This window comes from Lacerta agilis, chromosome 1 (assembly GCF_009819535.1).
Source record: "Lacerta agilis isolate rLacAgi1 chromosome 1, rLacAgi1.pri, whole genome shotgun sequence".
NCBI classification, from domain to species: Eukaryota; Metazoa; Chordata; class Lepidosauria; order Squamata; family Lacertidae; genus Lacerta; species Lacerta agilis.
The window spans coordinates 16,033,105-16,049,501 of record NC_046312.1 but is presented as its reverse complement, the minus strand read 5'-3'; the positions used below and the strand labels follow the sequence as shown (position 1 = coordinate 16,049,501).

At 47.3% G+C, this 16,397-nt stretch overlaps 1 protein-coding gene across 2 annotated transcripts; it reads right to left on the bottom strand.

Annotated features, from left to right (window-relative positions):
- Nucleotides 1-594: 594 nt before the first annotated feature.
- Nucleotides 595-16,387, bottom strand: SLC25A29 (solute carrier family 25 member 29). 2 transcript variants are annotated; one of them, XM_033139755.1, is made up of 5 exons: nucleotides 16,044-16,385; nucleotides 12,519-12,562; nucleotides 10,098-10,132; nucleotides 8,688-8,771; nucleotides 595-1,471 (listed from the first exon to the last, which is right to left on the bottom strand). In XM_033139755.1, the coding sequence occupies exon 5, from the start codon at nucleotides 1,436-1,438 to the stop codon at nucleotides 713-715; it is 726 nt and encodes a 241-aa protein (XP_032995646.1). In that variant the 5' UTR covers nucleotides 1,439-1,471; nucleotides 8,688-8,771; nucleotides 10,098-10,132; nucleotides 12,519-12,562; nucleotides 16,044-16,385; the 3' UTR covers nucleotides 595-712. The 2 variants fall into 2 exon arrangements, with proteins under 2 accessions (XP_032995646.1, XP_032995635.1); XM_033139744.1 differs by lacking the exon at nucleotides 10,098-10,132 and having other exon boundaries at nucleotides 16,044-16,387.
- Between the last annotated feature and the right edge of the window lie 10 nt (nucleotides 16,388-16,397).

The window sequence follows — 16,397 nt, the reverse complement described above, 5'->3', positions numbered from 1 at the left end:
AACGGGAAGGTCAGAAATGGAGCCAGTGCATTGAGACTTTCAGGGGTGGGAGTTTTGTGTGCTTGCCCTTGCCCCCCCCCATTTTATCCCACACGCTTTCAGGCAAATGCCTGAATAAGGCCCACATCTCTATTCAAGCACAAACAAGTACGGGAAGGAGAACCCAACCTGCTAGAATGCGCGCCTCTTGCCTTTCCGTCCCAACATGCATGGCGCCATTGTCTGCAAAGGGAACCCACCAACATTCAACTGAGCAAGCATAACGTGCTGCACAGGATCAGGACCCCACCACTGCTCCCTGCCCCTTCCCCACCATTTATGCATGGAGAATGCATAGGGGCTTATATCTTGAATGGGAATAGGATAGGCTGGGGGTCTTTTATGAGGTTTGATGCAGCAGCTAGGCCATGTGCCAAATAATGAACTGCTGGAAGGTAGGATGAGGTCTATTCTTTCTTCTTCTTTTTTAAGACAATGTTTATATATATATATATATATATATATATATATATATATATATATATAGCAAGTCCTCTTATTACATGGATTTCTAGAACAGATCTGCTGCTTTCATAAAGGAGGTGAAATCCTAAGTAACGATAAAAGGATGCTTTATACAGACAGAAATTTACAGTTTCTACATCCAGATATTTTTTTTAAAAAAAAGGAAAAAAGAAAATAAAAAGAAGATCACTTGCTTCCGTTCGGGAATCTAAAAGCTTGAAGGCTGCTGGATCGCCGGGCCAGCCTCACATCCACTTAGATCGCCTCGGATCTGGTTCTCTTCCGACCTCATGTACATGAGGAACACGGTGACTGTGGCAAAAGTGGCAGCATTCACGGGGAAAGCTCGAAGCAGCGTGGAGGTGAGGCCTCTTGTGAACACCCTCAAGCCTTCGGCGTGGTAGCTTTTCCTGACGCAGTCCAGAATGCCCTGGTAGCGCACAATCCCGCCGACTCCGTCTGCTTGGAGGCGAGACTTGATCACGTCTACGGGGTACGTCGAGAGCCAGGAGACGATCCCAGACATGCCTCCCGCCAAGAGCAGTTTGGGGATGATGTAACTGTCCTCTGCCTCGCATCCCAAGTACCTGGTGAGGCAGTCGTATGTCAGGAAGTAGAACCCAAAGCTTGGCGTCTCCCTCATGAACGTGGAGACCATTCCCCGGTTGATGCCTTTCAGCCCTTCCTTCCGGTAGATCTTGACCAAGCAGTCCAGGGAGTTTTTGTAGTTCTTGGACTTCAGCTTATATTCGCCCGTCCCTTGCAGCTGCATCCGCGTCTTAGCCAGCTCCATGGGGCAGCAGATGACACACTGGATGGCGCCGGCCGCAGAACCAGCAAGGAACTGGTTCATTGGAGTGTCCTTTCCGAGAGCACGGAGTGTGTTCCCTTGAACGCCGAACACAAGGGCGTTGATGAAGGTAAGTCCCATCATAGGTGACCCAATGCCTTTGTAAAGTCCAAGGGTCTAGGAGAGAAAAACAGAAGGGGGGAAATTGGCATTTGGAGAAACATCTTCACAATTCAAAGTGTTGCTGCTGACCTTTAAAGCCCTAAACGGCCTCAGCCCAGTATACCTGAAGGAGCGTCTCCACCCCCAATTGTTCAGCCTAGATACCGAGGTCCAGCTCCGAGGGCCTTCTGGCAGTTCCCTCCCTGCGAGAAGTGAGGTTACAGGGAACCAGGCAAAGGGTCTTCTCAGTAGTGGCGCCGGCCCTGTGGAATGTCCTCCCATCAGATGTCAAGGAAATAAACTATCTGACTTTTGGAAGACATCTGAAGGCAGCTCTGTTTAGGGAAGTTTTTAACGTTTGATATTTTATCGCTTTATTGTTGTTGTTGGTATTCTGTTGGGAGTCGCCCAGGGTGGTTGGGGGAACCCAGCCAGATGGGCAGGGTGTAAATAATAAATTGTTTGTTTGTTTGTTTGTTTGTTTGTTATTTATTGATTAGCCAAGTCATTTTTACTCAGTTCTTTTTAACAACATCAAATTTAATACATAATTCCGAAGTAGACTTCCCACCCTTCCGGGTTGCATTATACAAATTTATTCCACAATACTTCCATTACTGTTATATTTTACTTTGCATTCACTGCTCAAAATTTAATCCTGCCTGTGATCCCATTTAACGTATAAAAATCTTCACAGCCTTCAAAGTGTTTTCACCTGAAAGTTCCTGCAACCTTCTCTTCCGGTTAAGCAAACAGGTTAGGCTAGCACGGGGGTCTGCAACCTGCGGCTCCGGAGCCGCATGCGGCTCTTTTACACCTTTGCCGCGGCTCCGGGGCTCCGGGGCGGATACGCCTGTCCACTTCTCCAGCTGGCCAATGGCAGAGGCCGCCCTCCAGCTGGCCGGCGGCCCGCCCTTCGGAGGCTGAGGGTGCTGCTGCTGTGCTGCTCTGCTCATGCATCGTGCCTCGTTTCTGCCAGCGCAGGCGCAGCAGCAGACAGCAGCAGTTTCCCTACAGAGGTGTGGCTGCTGCTGCTGGTGTGGAGCTGCTGCTGGCTGCTGCATCGAGGCGATGACGAGGTAGGCAGCTGTGGGCTGGGCCGGGGCGGCGGGTGGTGGGCGAGGGCGAGGGGGGAAGCCCTCCTTTTAAAAAGGAGGGAAGCTGCGCCTGTTTCCCTGCCGCTGCCTCCTTCACTCCTGGTTCCGCTCGCAGCCTCAGACCGCGCTCTCGCGGGCGCGCGTCTCTCTCCGCCCCGGAGCAAGGCCAGGACTCGCCCTTGCCCGGGACCCGCGTCTCAGGAGCCAATGGGTGCATGTGTCGCGAGGGGGCTTGGAGGCTCCTAGGAGCCCGAGCACGCACAGCAGGGACGTGGCTGCTTAAAAAGGCTGCATGGAGGAAAAGGCAGTTGTGCGTTCTTCCGCAGCAGCGTCGAGCGGAGCCGCCGCCGGACCTCACCAGGCAAGGTTAGTCACGTCGCCCCCGCCTTCCAGGGCGCAAAGCTGGGCTGGCTGGGCAGAAACCACCGTCGAGCTCTCTGCCTGCCGTGGGCGGGGGGCTTTGCAACCCCCCAACGAGTCCCTTGGGGTGAGGGATTGGGACTGGGGAGGGGGAGTCCTCTGCTTCCTCAGGTGTGTTGCTTAGGCTGCCAGGCAGAGCGCAGGAGCGCAAGTTGGCCGCCTGCGCCGCGCCCTCCGGCTGGGCCTCTCCAAAGTGGCCTCTCCAAACACGCGGCGCAAAGAGCGGCGCCTTGGCTTTGCCCCGGTTTGGTTGGGCAGCCTGTGGCTGGAGGAGATCCGGGGGATTCCTCCTCGGCGGCTGAAAGAGGGGCTTGTTCTCCCGCGCTTTCTTTTCTCCCAGTTCTAGGTCACTTGACCCACAATAGCACTTCTTTAGTCTCCTTGCCGCACGCGCTCTGGCAACCTTTCAGGCTCCGGCTTGCGTAAAAACTGGGAAAGCTTTCTCTCGCTTCCTTCCCCCCTCCCCCTCTGATGCTGCTCTCCAACCACCTACCTGCTTGTCACAAGTTTTGGACCCCCCCCCCCACTCCTTGGAAGGGTTTCATTATTGGAGCTGAGCTTGTCCCCTGCTGAGGTAAATGACTTATTGCTCTGCTTCGACCGGGGTGGGTGGGTGGTTGGGTGGGCTGGTAAAGAAAACCAAACCTGAGTAACTTATGCAGAGGCAGAATTTACTAGGTGGGGGGAGAAGCCCCTGTCGTGACTTCCAGGTGTTTGGAAGCACGGACAGCCCACCAAAAAGAAAACTTGTGAAAATGCTTCCTTCGCAAGGGCAAGGAGTAATAGGGGTGGAGATGGGCCGAAAGTCCAAAGGAAATGATTTCTTGAAGGGGGAGGATGTACTACGTGAGGCAGAATAAAGGGCTGGTTCTCACCGAGACATGGGTAGGAGAATGACGCCCCAAAAGGTTGCAGTTTTTCCTCTGTCCTGAGTGTGTGTTAGGGGAGCCTTGACAAAGCACTTGTTGGCGTGGAAGAGAGGAGTCCTAACTTGGATCTGTGTTCATGTGCAAAATCTATCGCCATTGTCATTAAGGGGGCAGGGAACTCCCCTAAAAAGGTTTGAACACTATGAACTACTACAGCCACCTGTATGCAAGTCAGCACAAACATCACAGGCTTCTCTGATGCAATTCTGTGCTTTATTTAGCAAGAGAGGAGGTTGGAAGAGGTGAGCATAGCCTCTGGTCTGGAATATTAAGGGTAAAAGACACTAAGATTATTGTAAAAGCCAGCAGTCTTCAATTAGACATGGTACAAACATTTAACACAAGTGTGCAGTTGAGGACTCATTTTTTTTAAAAAAACAACAACAAATCAAATATTTGTATGCTGTTGCAACCCACCTTGGATCAGGCTGTGACCTGGTAGTGGTCCCCAGGTTGGATAAAAATGAATGATTAAAAAATATATATCAAAAAAATGGATTTTTTTTATTTAAATCAGATTTTTTAAATTTAAATCGGATTTTTTTAAAATAAAATGCAGTGTTATATTTGTTTTAAATGTTGCAGTGGTTTTGCGGCTCCCAGTTTCTTTCTTTTTTCTTCAGAAACGGGTCCAAGTGGCTCTTTTTGTCTTAAAGGTTGCAGACCCCTGGGCTAGCATCATCCCACTCATAGGAAGTTGTTTTATCCCATGTGAGACCATTCATCTATCTACTTCAGTGTTGCAAAAAGGTAAAGGTAAAGGACCCCTGGATGGTTAAGTTCAGTCAAAGCCGACTATGGGGTTGTGGTGCTCATCTTGCTTTCAGGCCAAGGGAACCGGCGTTTGTCTACAGATAGCTTTCCAGGTCATGTGGCCAGCATGACTAAACTGCTTCTGGCGCAACAGGAAACTGTGACGGAAGCCAGAGCACACGGAAACGCCGTTTACCTATTTCTCTACTTGCACTGGCATGCTTTCAAACTGCTAGGTTGGCAGGAGCTGGGACAGAGCAACGGGAGCTCACCCTGTCACGGGGATTCGAACCACCGACCTTCTGATCGGCAAGCCCAAAAGGCTCAGTGGTTTGACCACAGCGCCACCCGCGTCTACACTGTATGGCAGAGGTATCAGACAGGACTATTTCCCAGCCCTACCTGGAGACTGAACCTGGGAACTTCTGCATGCAGGGCAGAGACTCTGTCGCTGGGCTATGACCCTGCCTCAGCTAACCAGTAAGAATTCAGTAATCTCAGTCCTTTTGTGCTACACGCCTTCCCTCAAGTTATTTCTCCCTGTGTCATGACAATGTTGTTTGAAGAAAGCTTTAAGTTGAGTTGGAAATAGACATTTATTATTGCCCTCCTTTACTTCCTTAGGGCATGCACGCTCTTCAGTAGCTCAGTCGGCTAGAGCATGGTGCTGTTAATGCCAAGGTTGCAGGTTCGATCCCCATATGGAACAGCTGCATATTCCCGCATTGCAAGGGGTCAGATTAGATGGTCCTCAGGATCCCTTCCAACTCAACAATCCTATGATCCCAACTTTAAAGACTTAGACCCTTCTGGGCAACGGATGGAGACTGGCAAAATTGACACAAACTTCTCTGAACCCACAATAACTCATAGGGTGGGGGTCAAAATGTCCCATTGGGCTCATGGAAGAGCTTTGAAGCCAGCAAAGCCATCTGCTAATGAAAGAGAGGATGCAATTTTTCAAAGAATCCCCATCTGTCTTCAGCCCTCAGCCACCACAAACCAGCTTGAGTTGGGGGCCCTCCAAAACATGATGTAACTATCACAGTGTTTGAACATCTGCTTTGCATGCAGAAGGCCTCAGGTTCAGTCCTGGGCATCCTCTGGCAAAGCTGCAAGGGACCACTCTCCCAAAACCTGGAGAGCAACTGCCAATTGGTGTAGACTATTCTAAACTAGATGGACCAATGGTCTAACTCGTTATAAAGGTGCGTTCTATGTCCCCAAGACCGTGCCCAGCCTCTTTTAGTTATCTTTCCCCTTAATGCGAGGAGAAATCACAGCCTTCAAAGGAACAACACACTTGAATGCTATCTTGAAACAAACCCCCACATCATAAGGATGCTCACATCTTAAAAGGAGCTGCAAAGTTTGGTGTTTTTATTTTATTTTATGGAAACCAAACTTCCTGGACCCATTTCGTATGGCACAGAGGCAAATATGTTGAAATGGGGCACTGTGCTTAGACCCCATTGACAACATTAGAAAGCTCCTTCTGCCCCACTGAATTGGGTTCACTTTCCTTAAAGACTCCTTCGGAAATGGCCGAAATAGTTTCATTTCATATCAGTACCTGGTAACTACAGTACCTGAAAGAATTTTCCTGGGCTATTTGTCTTCCGTCTATCATAAAGTGCTCAAAAACTGCACAGAATCGTACAACTGTGGCAACTGGCCGAGCACTTACAAACATACATTGGTGTGTGTACAGCTGTGGAGGAGGCAGACAGCAGCAACTGACCATGTCAAGCCATGACTAAGGAAGTGTCACATGGCTGCCCACGTGGCTCTTTGCGCAACCAGGGAGCCGCCGCGTGATTAATGGCTAGCTGGGGACGGGGAAGCCCCCTCTTCCGACCACACTTCCATGAGCATTTGGAAGAAAAGTCCAGCATTGCGGCACGAGGAGTATTTATTGTGGGCAATTGGGGAGCTTCCCTGACTGACCTGTAGAGCTATTTCGACACGGAAGTTACTTAACTTTGGTTTCACGTCCCATTCCGTTATCAGCTGCTAGTTAAATCTGGGCAGGAGCGAAGCGAGATTAAGTCATGCCTTCGCCCATCCCGAGCCCCTTCGTAGAGAAAACTGGCACACCAGGAACAGGACTAAGCTAAACCTCTCTCTGATCTGCAGGGCGCCAAATTCCAAGGCAACTGTTAAGGGTGTTGTCAGGAACTTGCCCCTGATTCAAAACAGGGGCAGAGGGGCATCTCTCAACCTAAGGGCCACAAAGCCCTGCTGGGCTACCTTCTGGGGCCACATGCCCATCGTGGGGTGTGTGGGCAGAGGCAAAAGCGGGTGGAGGGATGGTGAGGGGGTGTGGCCTGGGGAGAGTGCTGACGGCCACAGAAAGAGGTCTGGAGGGTCACATATGGTACCCGGGCCTAAGATCTCTGCTTTTAAGAAAACCACCCACCTATAAATAACATTGTGGTCCTGATAAAAAAATTTTTTTACCCACAATCCTCACCTCTACTTTGTAGTGCTAATGTTGATTAGGGCCCCTAATCAGGTGCTATTTGTAGTTTAAATTCTTTAGTTTGGTGTTGCATTTATCCTTTTTTTTCCTAATTTGTCCCTTTGTTTCCTAGAGTTACTTTTGGGGTTTCAGTTCTGTTTCATGAGGGTCTGCTCAAGCATATGCAAGTCTTCTCTGTACCCCAATCCAAAGCGGCAGAGACTCATTCCCGGGGGCAACAGCTCTAATAATTTGCTCCGGTGAGAGCAGAAAATATGCCGGTTATGGTGTGTGGAGAGATGGTTAAAAACCAGTTAACGTGGCTGTACTTTACTTTTATAAGCCAAAACATTCAGCTAATTAGTTTCCACTGGAATCCATTTAGGCAAACTTCATTTTAACAGCAGCAGTCAAACAACTGTCCGCCTTTCTACAAGACACTTTTTATATAGTCGTAAAGACAATAAAATCACAGTATAGAAACAAAAGATTGAAAGAGATGCCGCAATAAACACCTACTAGTTAAATACCACAAAAATAGTTGTTGTTTTTTTAAAAAAAACAACAACAACAGCAGACTTTAAAACAAACGGCATCAGCACCAGGGGCAATTAAATCCTAACGGAACGTTAAAATTCTCACAAGACGCACTGAAATAAAATAGTCACTATTGTCCAATCAGTGATGTGGGAGGCTGTTCCACTACCTCCACAAGGGCACTCTTGGTGGTGAGGGAACCTGAAAGAGTGGCTTGGATCTAGAATGGAGTTCTTGAGCCAAGTCATATGTAGGAGGCGATTCTTGAGATATTCTTTGATAGCTTAGAATTTTAAAGAGCAAAGAACAGCACCTTGCATGGAGCCTGGAAGCCATCTAGTGACCAGCGCCCTAGAAGAAGATCAGCTAACAAGAGCTGATGGAGCAACTCGGGTCATAACCCCTGACAACTATCCGAAATTTCTGAATTGTCTTCAAGGACAGTGCATTGCAATAATGTAACCTGGAGGTGAAGACAGCAGGAAAAACCCCAGGCTGATCTGATTCCTCCAGGAAAAAGAGTCTATTTGGCCTTCAGCTGTCATCTAGGCGTCCAAGTGAAAGGGGAACCCAAGGGTCACATCTCTAATTAAATTTGTAGTGTGAGAGCTGTGACTGGCTAGTTAATGCAAGATGTGAACCATAGATCGTGTGAGAGGATCCAGTTGCAGCTCTTCTGCACAGTCGCATTGCTGCAGTGGAAACTCCTCCCATAGGAACAATAAGAAGAGCCTGCTGGATCAGGCCAATGGCCCGTCTAGTCCAGCATCCTGTTCTCACAGTGTCCAACCAGATGCCTGTGTGAAATCCTCAAGCAGGACCTGAGCACAAGGACACTCTCCCACGCCTGTGGTTTCCAGAAACTGGTATTCTGGTCTAGGAATCCCAAGTAGCCTGGTGAATTCTGAAGTGACATGAAAGGTGACACCCATGGTGAAAAGGAGCTCCTAGGCTTTATTCATGAAAGGCTCCTTCTCCCTTGAATACAGTGCAAAACACGAGCGAAGAGCACAATCACTGAACAAGCTACTCACCGTCTCTTGCTTTATGATGGACTGAAAACAGTGCAAGGTCCCCCGGTAAAGTGGCTTCTCCACATTTTGAACTTGAAGGCGTACCTACAAAACGTAGTGAGAATTCATTGGCATGGCAAACAAAATAAATGAAAATCAGCAGGCAGAAGTACGACAGCACCTTTGACTGGGCACATATAAGGTGCATCGATGTGCACCCAGTCCTGACACCACAGTGCCATAGCAGGCAATTTAAAAAATGGTCAGTATTTTGGGAGTCACTCACTTTAGTGCTCAAGTCTGCATGAGATGGGAATGATTAATAGGGGCTGGGGCTTGTCCCCCTTACTTCAAGCTATCTGCGGTTTCATTAGCACATGTCATTATTCTCAGCTATGAAATAAGGCCAGCGAAGATCTACTCACTGGTCATGAATGGCCAAGTTTAAAGGATGTTAGTTAAGGTCCATAAACAGCTACCGGTACTTGTCTGGTTGCCTATGATGAAAAAGAATATTCTCCAGGTGACCAGGAATGGAGTTCATAGTTTTTCCTTTTAGACCGCAGCTAAGTTACTAACAGATATGTGAAATATATCCACTTTTATGGACCCTAAATCTTAAAGAAGCTGCCTGTATTTTAGACAATAGAGTCAGAAAACCCCGCTTTGAGGGACCTACAGGTTTTTTTTAAAACCAATAATGCTTTTTTAAGCATTGTGGGGCAGTCTCTTTGCGGCCTGGTAAAACGTTACCACGCAGATGATCTAATGTTCTTACATTTTTGCCACAATGCAATTTCCTATACCAATTCCCATTACATTATGCCAGTTTCCTTCTTTCAATACTGTTGAAGCTGAACCCTGGCATCTAAAAACCACTTAAAATTCGAATTGAAAACAGACACTGAGAGTGAACCCCACAAACCAACCAAGTACCAATACCTAAAAATGCATTAATACAGACATGGTTATAACATTTGTGTGTGTGTGTGTGTGTGTGGAAGATAAATAAATATATATTAAAAATGGGAACCTCAATTTAAGGAGTGGCTGAAAACAGAATTCACAAGTTTTGTTCCACAAAGTACATATATAAAATATTTTTTTAAGCATGTAAAAAAGCATACAAAATCTTTTTAGTGCACTCTAGGAAAACGAATGCAAAACAAAGTCAGGTTTTCCTTTTAAAGCTTGTATTCAAAACAAACCTTGCATATTGCAAATCCCCACCCCCTCCACTTCAGAGCACGAGAAACATTTTTTAAACTAAAAAGGAAGAGAAAAAAAAAGAAAGAGGGAGGGAATAAACTACATATGGTTTCCTGGTATTTTTATTTTATTTTTTTTGTCTTTATAAAACTTGAACTAATCATACATGTTGGAAAAAATTAAGACCGAGAGAAACAGAAGGTTCACCTGGTCTATACTTACTAGGTAACTCTCCCGTGATGAGGCTTATCTGTCATCTACAACAAAGTAACACTTTTGCTGTTAATGAAGACAGCCCCTAGCTCAGAAAGTAAAGGCAGTTAAGCAACAAAGCAATTGTACACATTACATCAACAAACTGGGGGGGAGGAGGAGGAGGAGGAAAGGAGTTGCCACTCGAAGAAGACCTGGTTCAGGTTCAGTTCAGCATCTCTGGTGTTTTTTGCATCTCCCCCACCAAGTTCCCACAAAACCCAGACATTGCTTTATCTGTGCAACTAGTGGAGGGAAAAAAAAGAAAAAAGAAAAAAAAAAGGCTTCACAGAGGAAATTAAGCTTTGCCTTGGATCCCCACCCCCAGATGTATTTATAGTTTCAAAATGAAGTTGGCCTTTAGAAAATTTGCTTCAAAAGATAAATTTAAAAAATAAAATAAAAGCTTAGAAATGTTTACCCATCCAGGTAAGTTACAGGATTCACAGGAAAGGGTTAAAGGGCTTAATGCAGTGACACGAGATTTAGATCTGCATAAACTGCCTTTTTACAAGACCAGGTTATTATTACCTAGCAGATTAAAGTAAGTTAGTCTAATATTGCAATCCCGTGCAGGCTTTTCTTGGGAACAAGTCCCCGATGGACAGGATCGTCCTGCAAGACCCTCATATGCAACTGGTAACTGACAGCACGGTCGTCTCTAAGTGTCCACTTGGAAATAAGTCCTGTTAAGTTGGCTTACACCCATGATAAGTGTGTACAGGATTGCAACCTTAAAACAGAATTTCCCCCCTCTGCATTGTTAGTAATGTCACTGTACCTTCAACAACATGGTAGCAAGTTAACTGAGGGATTTGTATATTGCCGTCATAATTAACTAATACCCCATCCCTGAATACATTTTGCTTTGCAAGTATGCTCAATGGAATGTGCTTCCAAGTAAATGCATTTCCTGGTCCCAAGGTGTGGTCTGAGGGCACATGATGCAGCCACTACTCTGAAGCTAAGCAGATAGGAGTCTGGTCAGTGCCTGGATGGGAGACCACCTAGGAATCCCATGGACACCACCTTGAATTCCATGATGGAAGAAAGGTGGGATAGAAATATACTAAAATAAACAAAAGGTTTCAGTTCAGGGTGCCAGACTATACCTTCACCCTCTCAGTTAAGACCAATTCCATTAAGTTAAAAAAAAAAGTGAAGAAGATTAAGAAAACCAGACGGTCAGACTTTTTGGTCCTCATTCTGCAAACATGTCCATAAAATATATGAAGGATCATAGTATTATCCCCCCATGGGACAAAATGGGATTCAACGGAAATTCAACGGAATCTAATGGAAATGGTTTCTCAAGCAAAGGATACACCATTGCATGAAATGACTGAATTTTACAGCTACAAACCAACAGACTTCACGTTTCATCCATAATTGTTGCACCTATTAAGTATGGGATGTTTTAAAGTTATGAATGTTAATTGGCATATTTCCTCAGCCAGAAGACCCTTAACCCCTTGCTCCAACCCACACTCAAGCTGAAATTATTGGATTTACTTGATCCTGTGCATGGGTACTCAGAAGTAACCCCACAGCATTCAGTGAGGCTTGCTCTCAAGTAGGCGTGCAAATGACTAAAGCCCAGCTTAGACTCATGCATTCCAATCCATGGGCCAGTCCAGTCCTGTTTTGAGATGCTATTTGACTGCTGTACAGGCACAGATTTTAAGTGATATGCCTAATTGGATCTCATTTCCCACCCGCAACCGGCTACTTCTGTTTTGAGTTCAACCAATAAATGTCAGCTTCCGGACCGGGGGGGGGGGGGGAAGAGAAAAAGAAGAAGAGAAGTATTCCTTTGTGAGCTCACAATATTTCCCCAAGGGTGGGAGGAAGCATGTTAATTAGCAAGACTGTTTCATCATGCTGCAAACTGTCATCCGGGAAATATAATTAACAAATTTATGTTCCCCCAAAGCGAGTAGGAAAACAAAAAATGTAGCAAACAGCAACAATGCACCTTTAAGTGCAGTGCAACCTTCCCCACCCTCTTTTTGCATTAGTCCTAAAAATCTGCATCTTCCATAAGCATTTTTACTAGATGCTGCAGAACTGCAGAGTAAAAAAAAAAAAAGGGGGGGGGGGTCTGAAGACCCAATAATCAGAGTGCTTAAGTCAAGAGGGACTATCAATTTGGAACTTTTTAATCTGTTGCTAATTTGGCTTCACTGTGGGATGTTTCAATGCTTCAGTATGTCTGAAAATCTAATTCAAGATCTCTATACCAGGATTTGGCCTATGAGGGTTTTTATTTAATGGGTCCAAAACATCTAAATTCTAAAAAAAACACAAAAAAACGCTGTCTACTCATAAGGGCAAGTGCTATCTTTGGCCCAAATGTTTATGATTAAGTAAGCCTGTGGAAAATCAACCCACCTTAACAGTATCGAATGGATGTCCTACCAACACGCCAGCAGCACCTGAAATGAAGAAGAAGAAGGCATTATGAGACAATCTGGCATTGCACCACTATAACCCACCACAGAAGCAACTATTTGCAAAGCACAGAAGACTACAGAAGTCACACGGTTGCTGTCTATAGGACTCAGGTAGGAAGGATGCAGGTGGCGCTGTGGTCTAAACCACTGAGCCTCCTAGTCTTGCTGATCAGAAGGTTGGCGGTTCGAATCTGCACAACGGGGTGAGCTCCTGCTGCTCTGTCCCAGCTCCTGCAGGAAGGTAAACGGCATTTCCGTGCACTCTGGTTTCCATCACAGTGTTCCGTTGAACCAGAAGCGATTTAGTCATGCTGGCCACATGACCCGGAAAGCTGACTGTGAACAAACGCCTGCTCCCTTGGCCTGAAAGCGAGATGAGTGCCGCATTCCATACTGTCCAGGGGTCCCTTACCTTTACCTTTATAGGACTCATGCCTACCACAAAGAATCCTGGAAAATTTAATTTATTAAGGGTGCTAAAGGTTGTTTGGAGACTCCTATTCCTCCCTAACAGAGCTACAATCCCAGAGTTCCCTGGGAAGCAGGACTGATTGCTAAACCAAAAACCCTGGAGAAGGATACCCAGAACAGATGAGTTTTCAAGACCAGTTTGAAGGTCTGTTCTGTAGGGGTGACAACCACAATCTTGTTAGAAGGGAGTTCTCTAACTGAGGGTGGGGACACCACTGAGAAGGCTCCGTCTTTCGTGGCTGCCAACCTGACGGATGTTGTAGGCAGTCAAATGAGCAGAGCCTTCAAGGTGCATCTTAACACATGGGGGGAGGGGGAAGGACACTCCAAGCTCATCTTAAGATTGTATCCAACCAACTCATCCTATTCACCCAAGGACCTCTGGTTGTGCACCTCTTCTGACCTCCCAGTAGAAATTATGGGGAAAGGGTATGGGTTGAGAAGAGGAAGTTACATTGCACAAGCAGAGGCCCTTCCACAAAACAGAATAACTTCACTGGATGCAATCCCTAGACTCCAACTCCCATCAGCCCCAGCCAGCATGGCAGATGACCAAGGATAATGGAAATGAGAGTCCCACAATATCTGAAGGGAAACACAGGTTAGTCACTGCATCTGAGACCAAGCGCTAGTCCTCTAGTAAGATTGTGGTAAGCATGCAATTACTGCAGGAAGTGATGCAAGTACTTAAAAAAAAACTTTAACCCCCCCCCCATTTTTAAAGCAAGTATTTGAACAAGAATGGCTAGGGGTATTGATGTTTTTCAGCCTACATATTTTTAAATTTTAAAATATTTTCTGCATAGCATCTTCAAAAATAAAGCAGGGTTAAAATGTCAACAGGCTCCTGTTAAGTTCTTCCTTTAAGGATCCAATTGAGTGCCACTGTGTTAATCTTATTAAAACCGATTTGGCAAGGACTTAAACATCACACGCAAAGTGGCATACTTAAAACTGCAGCAGATGAAGATATTAAGTACAGAGTGTTCTACATAACCCCAAACTGTGCTTGCAGAGCGGGGGAGAGAGAAGAGGGAAGTCAACAACAGAAGGGAGAAGGAAAGCCTCAATAGGCTGAAACCAGCCAGCTACTCGCTGTTGTAACTTTTACTGGAGGAAGAGGACATCTCCAGAGTCAGACTTCATCAAAATCAAGGCAAGGAGACACACGCTTTGTTTCTTCTTTCTCTTTCTTTCGCCCCTCAAAACATACGATCTTGGGACATGAGCACCTGCCAAATTGTGTATTAGCCCACAAGCGGTTATGCCATAATAAATATGCTAGTCTTTAAGGCGCCACAATCTTTATTATTCTTGCTGCAAGATCCTAATGCAGCTAAAATAAAACAAAACGGAGTAGACCCATCCAGCACTATGAGGAAGCTAATTTAGGGGAGACACTTTGAAATTGTAGGCTATATCCAAGCAAGTCATACTCAGAGTAGCCATATTCATTATCTTGAGTGGGTTTATATTGGATACAAACTTGTATGATTTTTCGGGGGGGGGGGCAGATTGGGTAAAGTGGCTGTCACCACTCCAGCGGTGCACACAAGTAAGGACACCTCAAGCATTTCAAAGGGGCAGAAATAATAAGACTCGAAGCCCCACACCACAAAAAACAGTGCCATCCTCCATGGGTGTTGCCAGCGGGGCAGCTGCTCCCCCTAAACCGAGTAAATAAATAAAATTCTTGACTAAAAGTAGAAATAACCAGAATATTTGAGGTCGCTTGGGTGGTGTTGTGGCGCGTTCTAGCAAAGATCCTGACAGATTTTTTCTGAGCACTTGAGGTCAAAAGAAAGAAATTTAAAACAACTGTTGTTGAGGCATTTCATTCCATGTCTGCCAGACAGAGGGTGATAACAGGTGGGTGTCCTGTCGTTGTTGTCCTCCCCAACATAAATCCTGGCTATGCCCATGCCACCCCACCCCATATGCTAGCAGGGAGGTGTGAAGGTGAGTGGCATCCCTTGGCAGAAATCCATTTCCTTTTTAGTCTGTCCCCACCCAAGAGGAAGGAGGTTCTTGCTTGTCCTTCCAGCACAGGCACTTCAGGAAATTGGTGCGCAGCCCCACCTTCCTACAAAAGACAGCCCTATAATAAGGGTTAGGGGGAGGGGTCGGCTATGAGCCGCGGGGGCGCGCAGAAATGCCTTCGCCCAGTTAAGGGAAAGGACCTTGCGCGAGACCACTCCTTCGTTCGGCCTCACAAAGCTCACATCTCACAGGGGCTTGATGGCGTGTGCGCTCAGTGGGAAGGGAGAATTGAACTCTGCGCGTACTCAGAGAGGCACCCACTACTTCAACAAGGATCACTTCGACAACAGTAGAGATCCAAGACCCGGCCCAAATCAATCCCTGGCTCGGAGGGGAAAGTTTCGATAGGCGAAGCCCAAGGAAACAAGGGCCCGCTTCGATTTCGCGCAGTTTCAGCCCTGTTCGAGGAGGTGGCAGGCAGACCCCTTCGGAGAGTTTCTGGCAGGAAGGAAAGGGAAGCCGGTTGCCGAGCGCTGACTCACCGGCTCTGCCTTTATGGACACCGGTGCAGTGTCGGCGCCGAGAGGGACAATGGCTCCTTCGGGCCTCAGGGACAATGCGGGCAGCGGAGAGCGAGCTGGCGCCAAGGCACCGAAGCAAGTCACGAATTTGAGGAAGGAGACAGGGGTGCAAGAAGAGGTACAGAGGCACCCATCGCGTCAAGGCTTCCCGCGGTGCCTCTTTCTTCCCTTCCAAGCGCGCAGTGTGCCCCCACCCTCTCTCTGAGGCAGGCGGACGGGTAGGCAGCACATCCCCGCTGCAGTGCGCCAAGCAACGCGCGCACACACGAGGCTCTCCAAAGGCGCAGACACGGGCAGCCCAACTGCTGTGTCTCTCTCTCTCGCTCCCGCCCCCAGTCCGGCTTCCTTACATAACTGGATCGTGCAAAGATAGATAACAATGGGGCAGCTCCGCTTCTCCTGGCAGCGCAGAATCGCCCGCCAGCGCTTACCTCCTACGCAGCCTGCGAGGAAATCCAGCGCCATGATCGCGGTATCCAAAGCGCGCCTTCAAACCCCTTTCGTGCGCCTCGTCCCGCTCCTCTGGTTTCTAATGCACCTCCCGGCTCCGTGCGTAATTATTACGAATTCCTTTGGGGCAGCTCGAGGAGGGGGGGCGGCGGGATCAGCTCCCTCGGATCCAGTGAGTAGGGGGGGGCGATCTTAGATCTAATGTCAGGTAACGGTTGTTGCTTAATTCGTTTTCGCTTCGTCGCCGCCTCGCTTGTGCGCGCAGCAAGCCAGCAACCCGCCCGGTGTGCCTTCCGAGCCGGCACGATCCGCCCTCGCCCGTTGCCAAATCCGAT

Coding starts and splice junctions, on each gene's coding strand:
- SLC25A29 (XM_033139744.1), bottom strand. CDS start 16,077: ATGGCGCTGGATTTCCTCGCAGGCTGCGTAGGAG. Junction 12,563..16,043: donor CCTCGCAGGCTGCGTAGGAG/GTAAGCGCTGGC, acceptor TCTTCATTTCAG/GTGCTGCTGGCGTGTTGGTA. Junction 1,472..8,687: donor CCATCATAAAGCAAGAGACG/GTGAGTAGCTTG, acceptor TTTCTCTCCTAG/ACCCTTGGACTTTACAAAGG.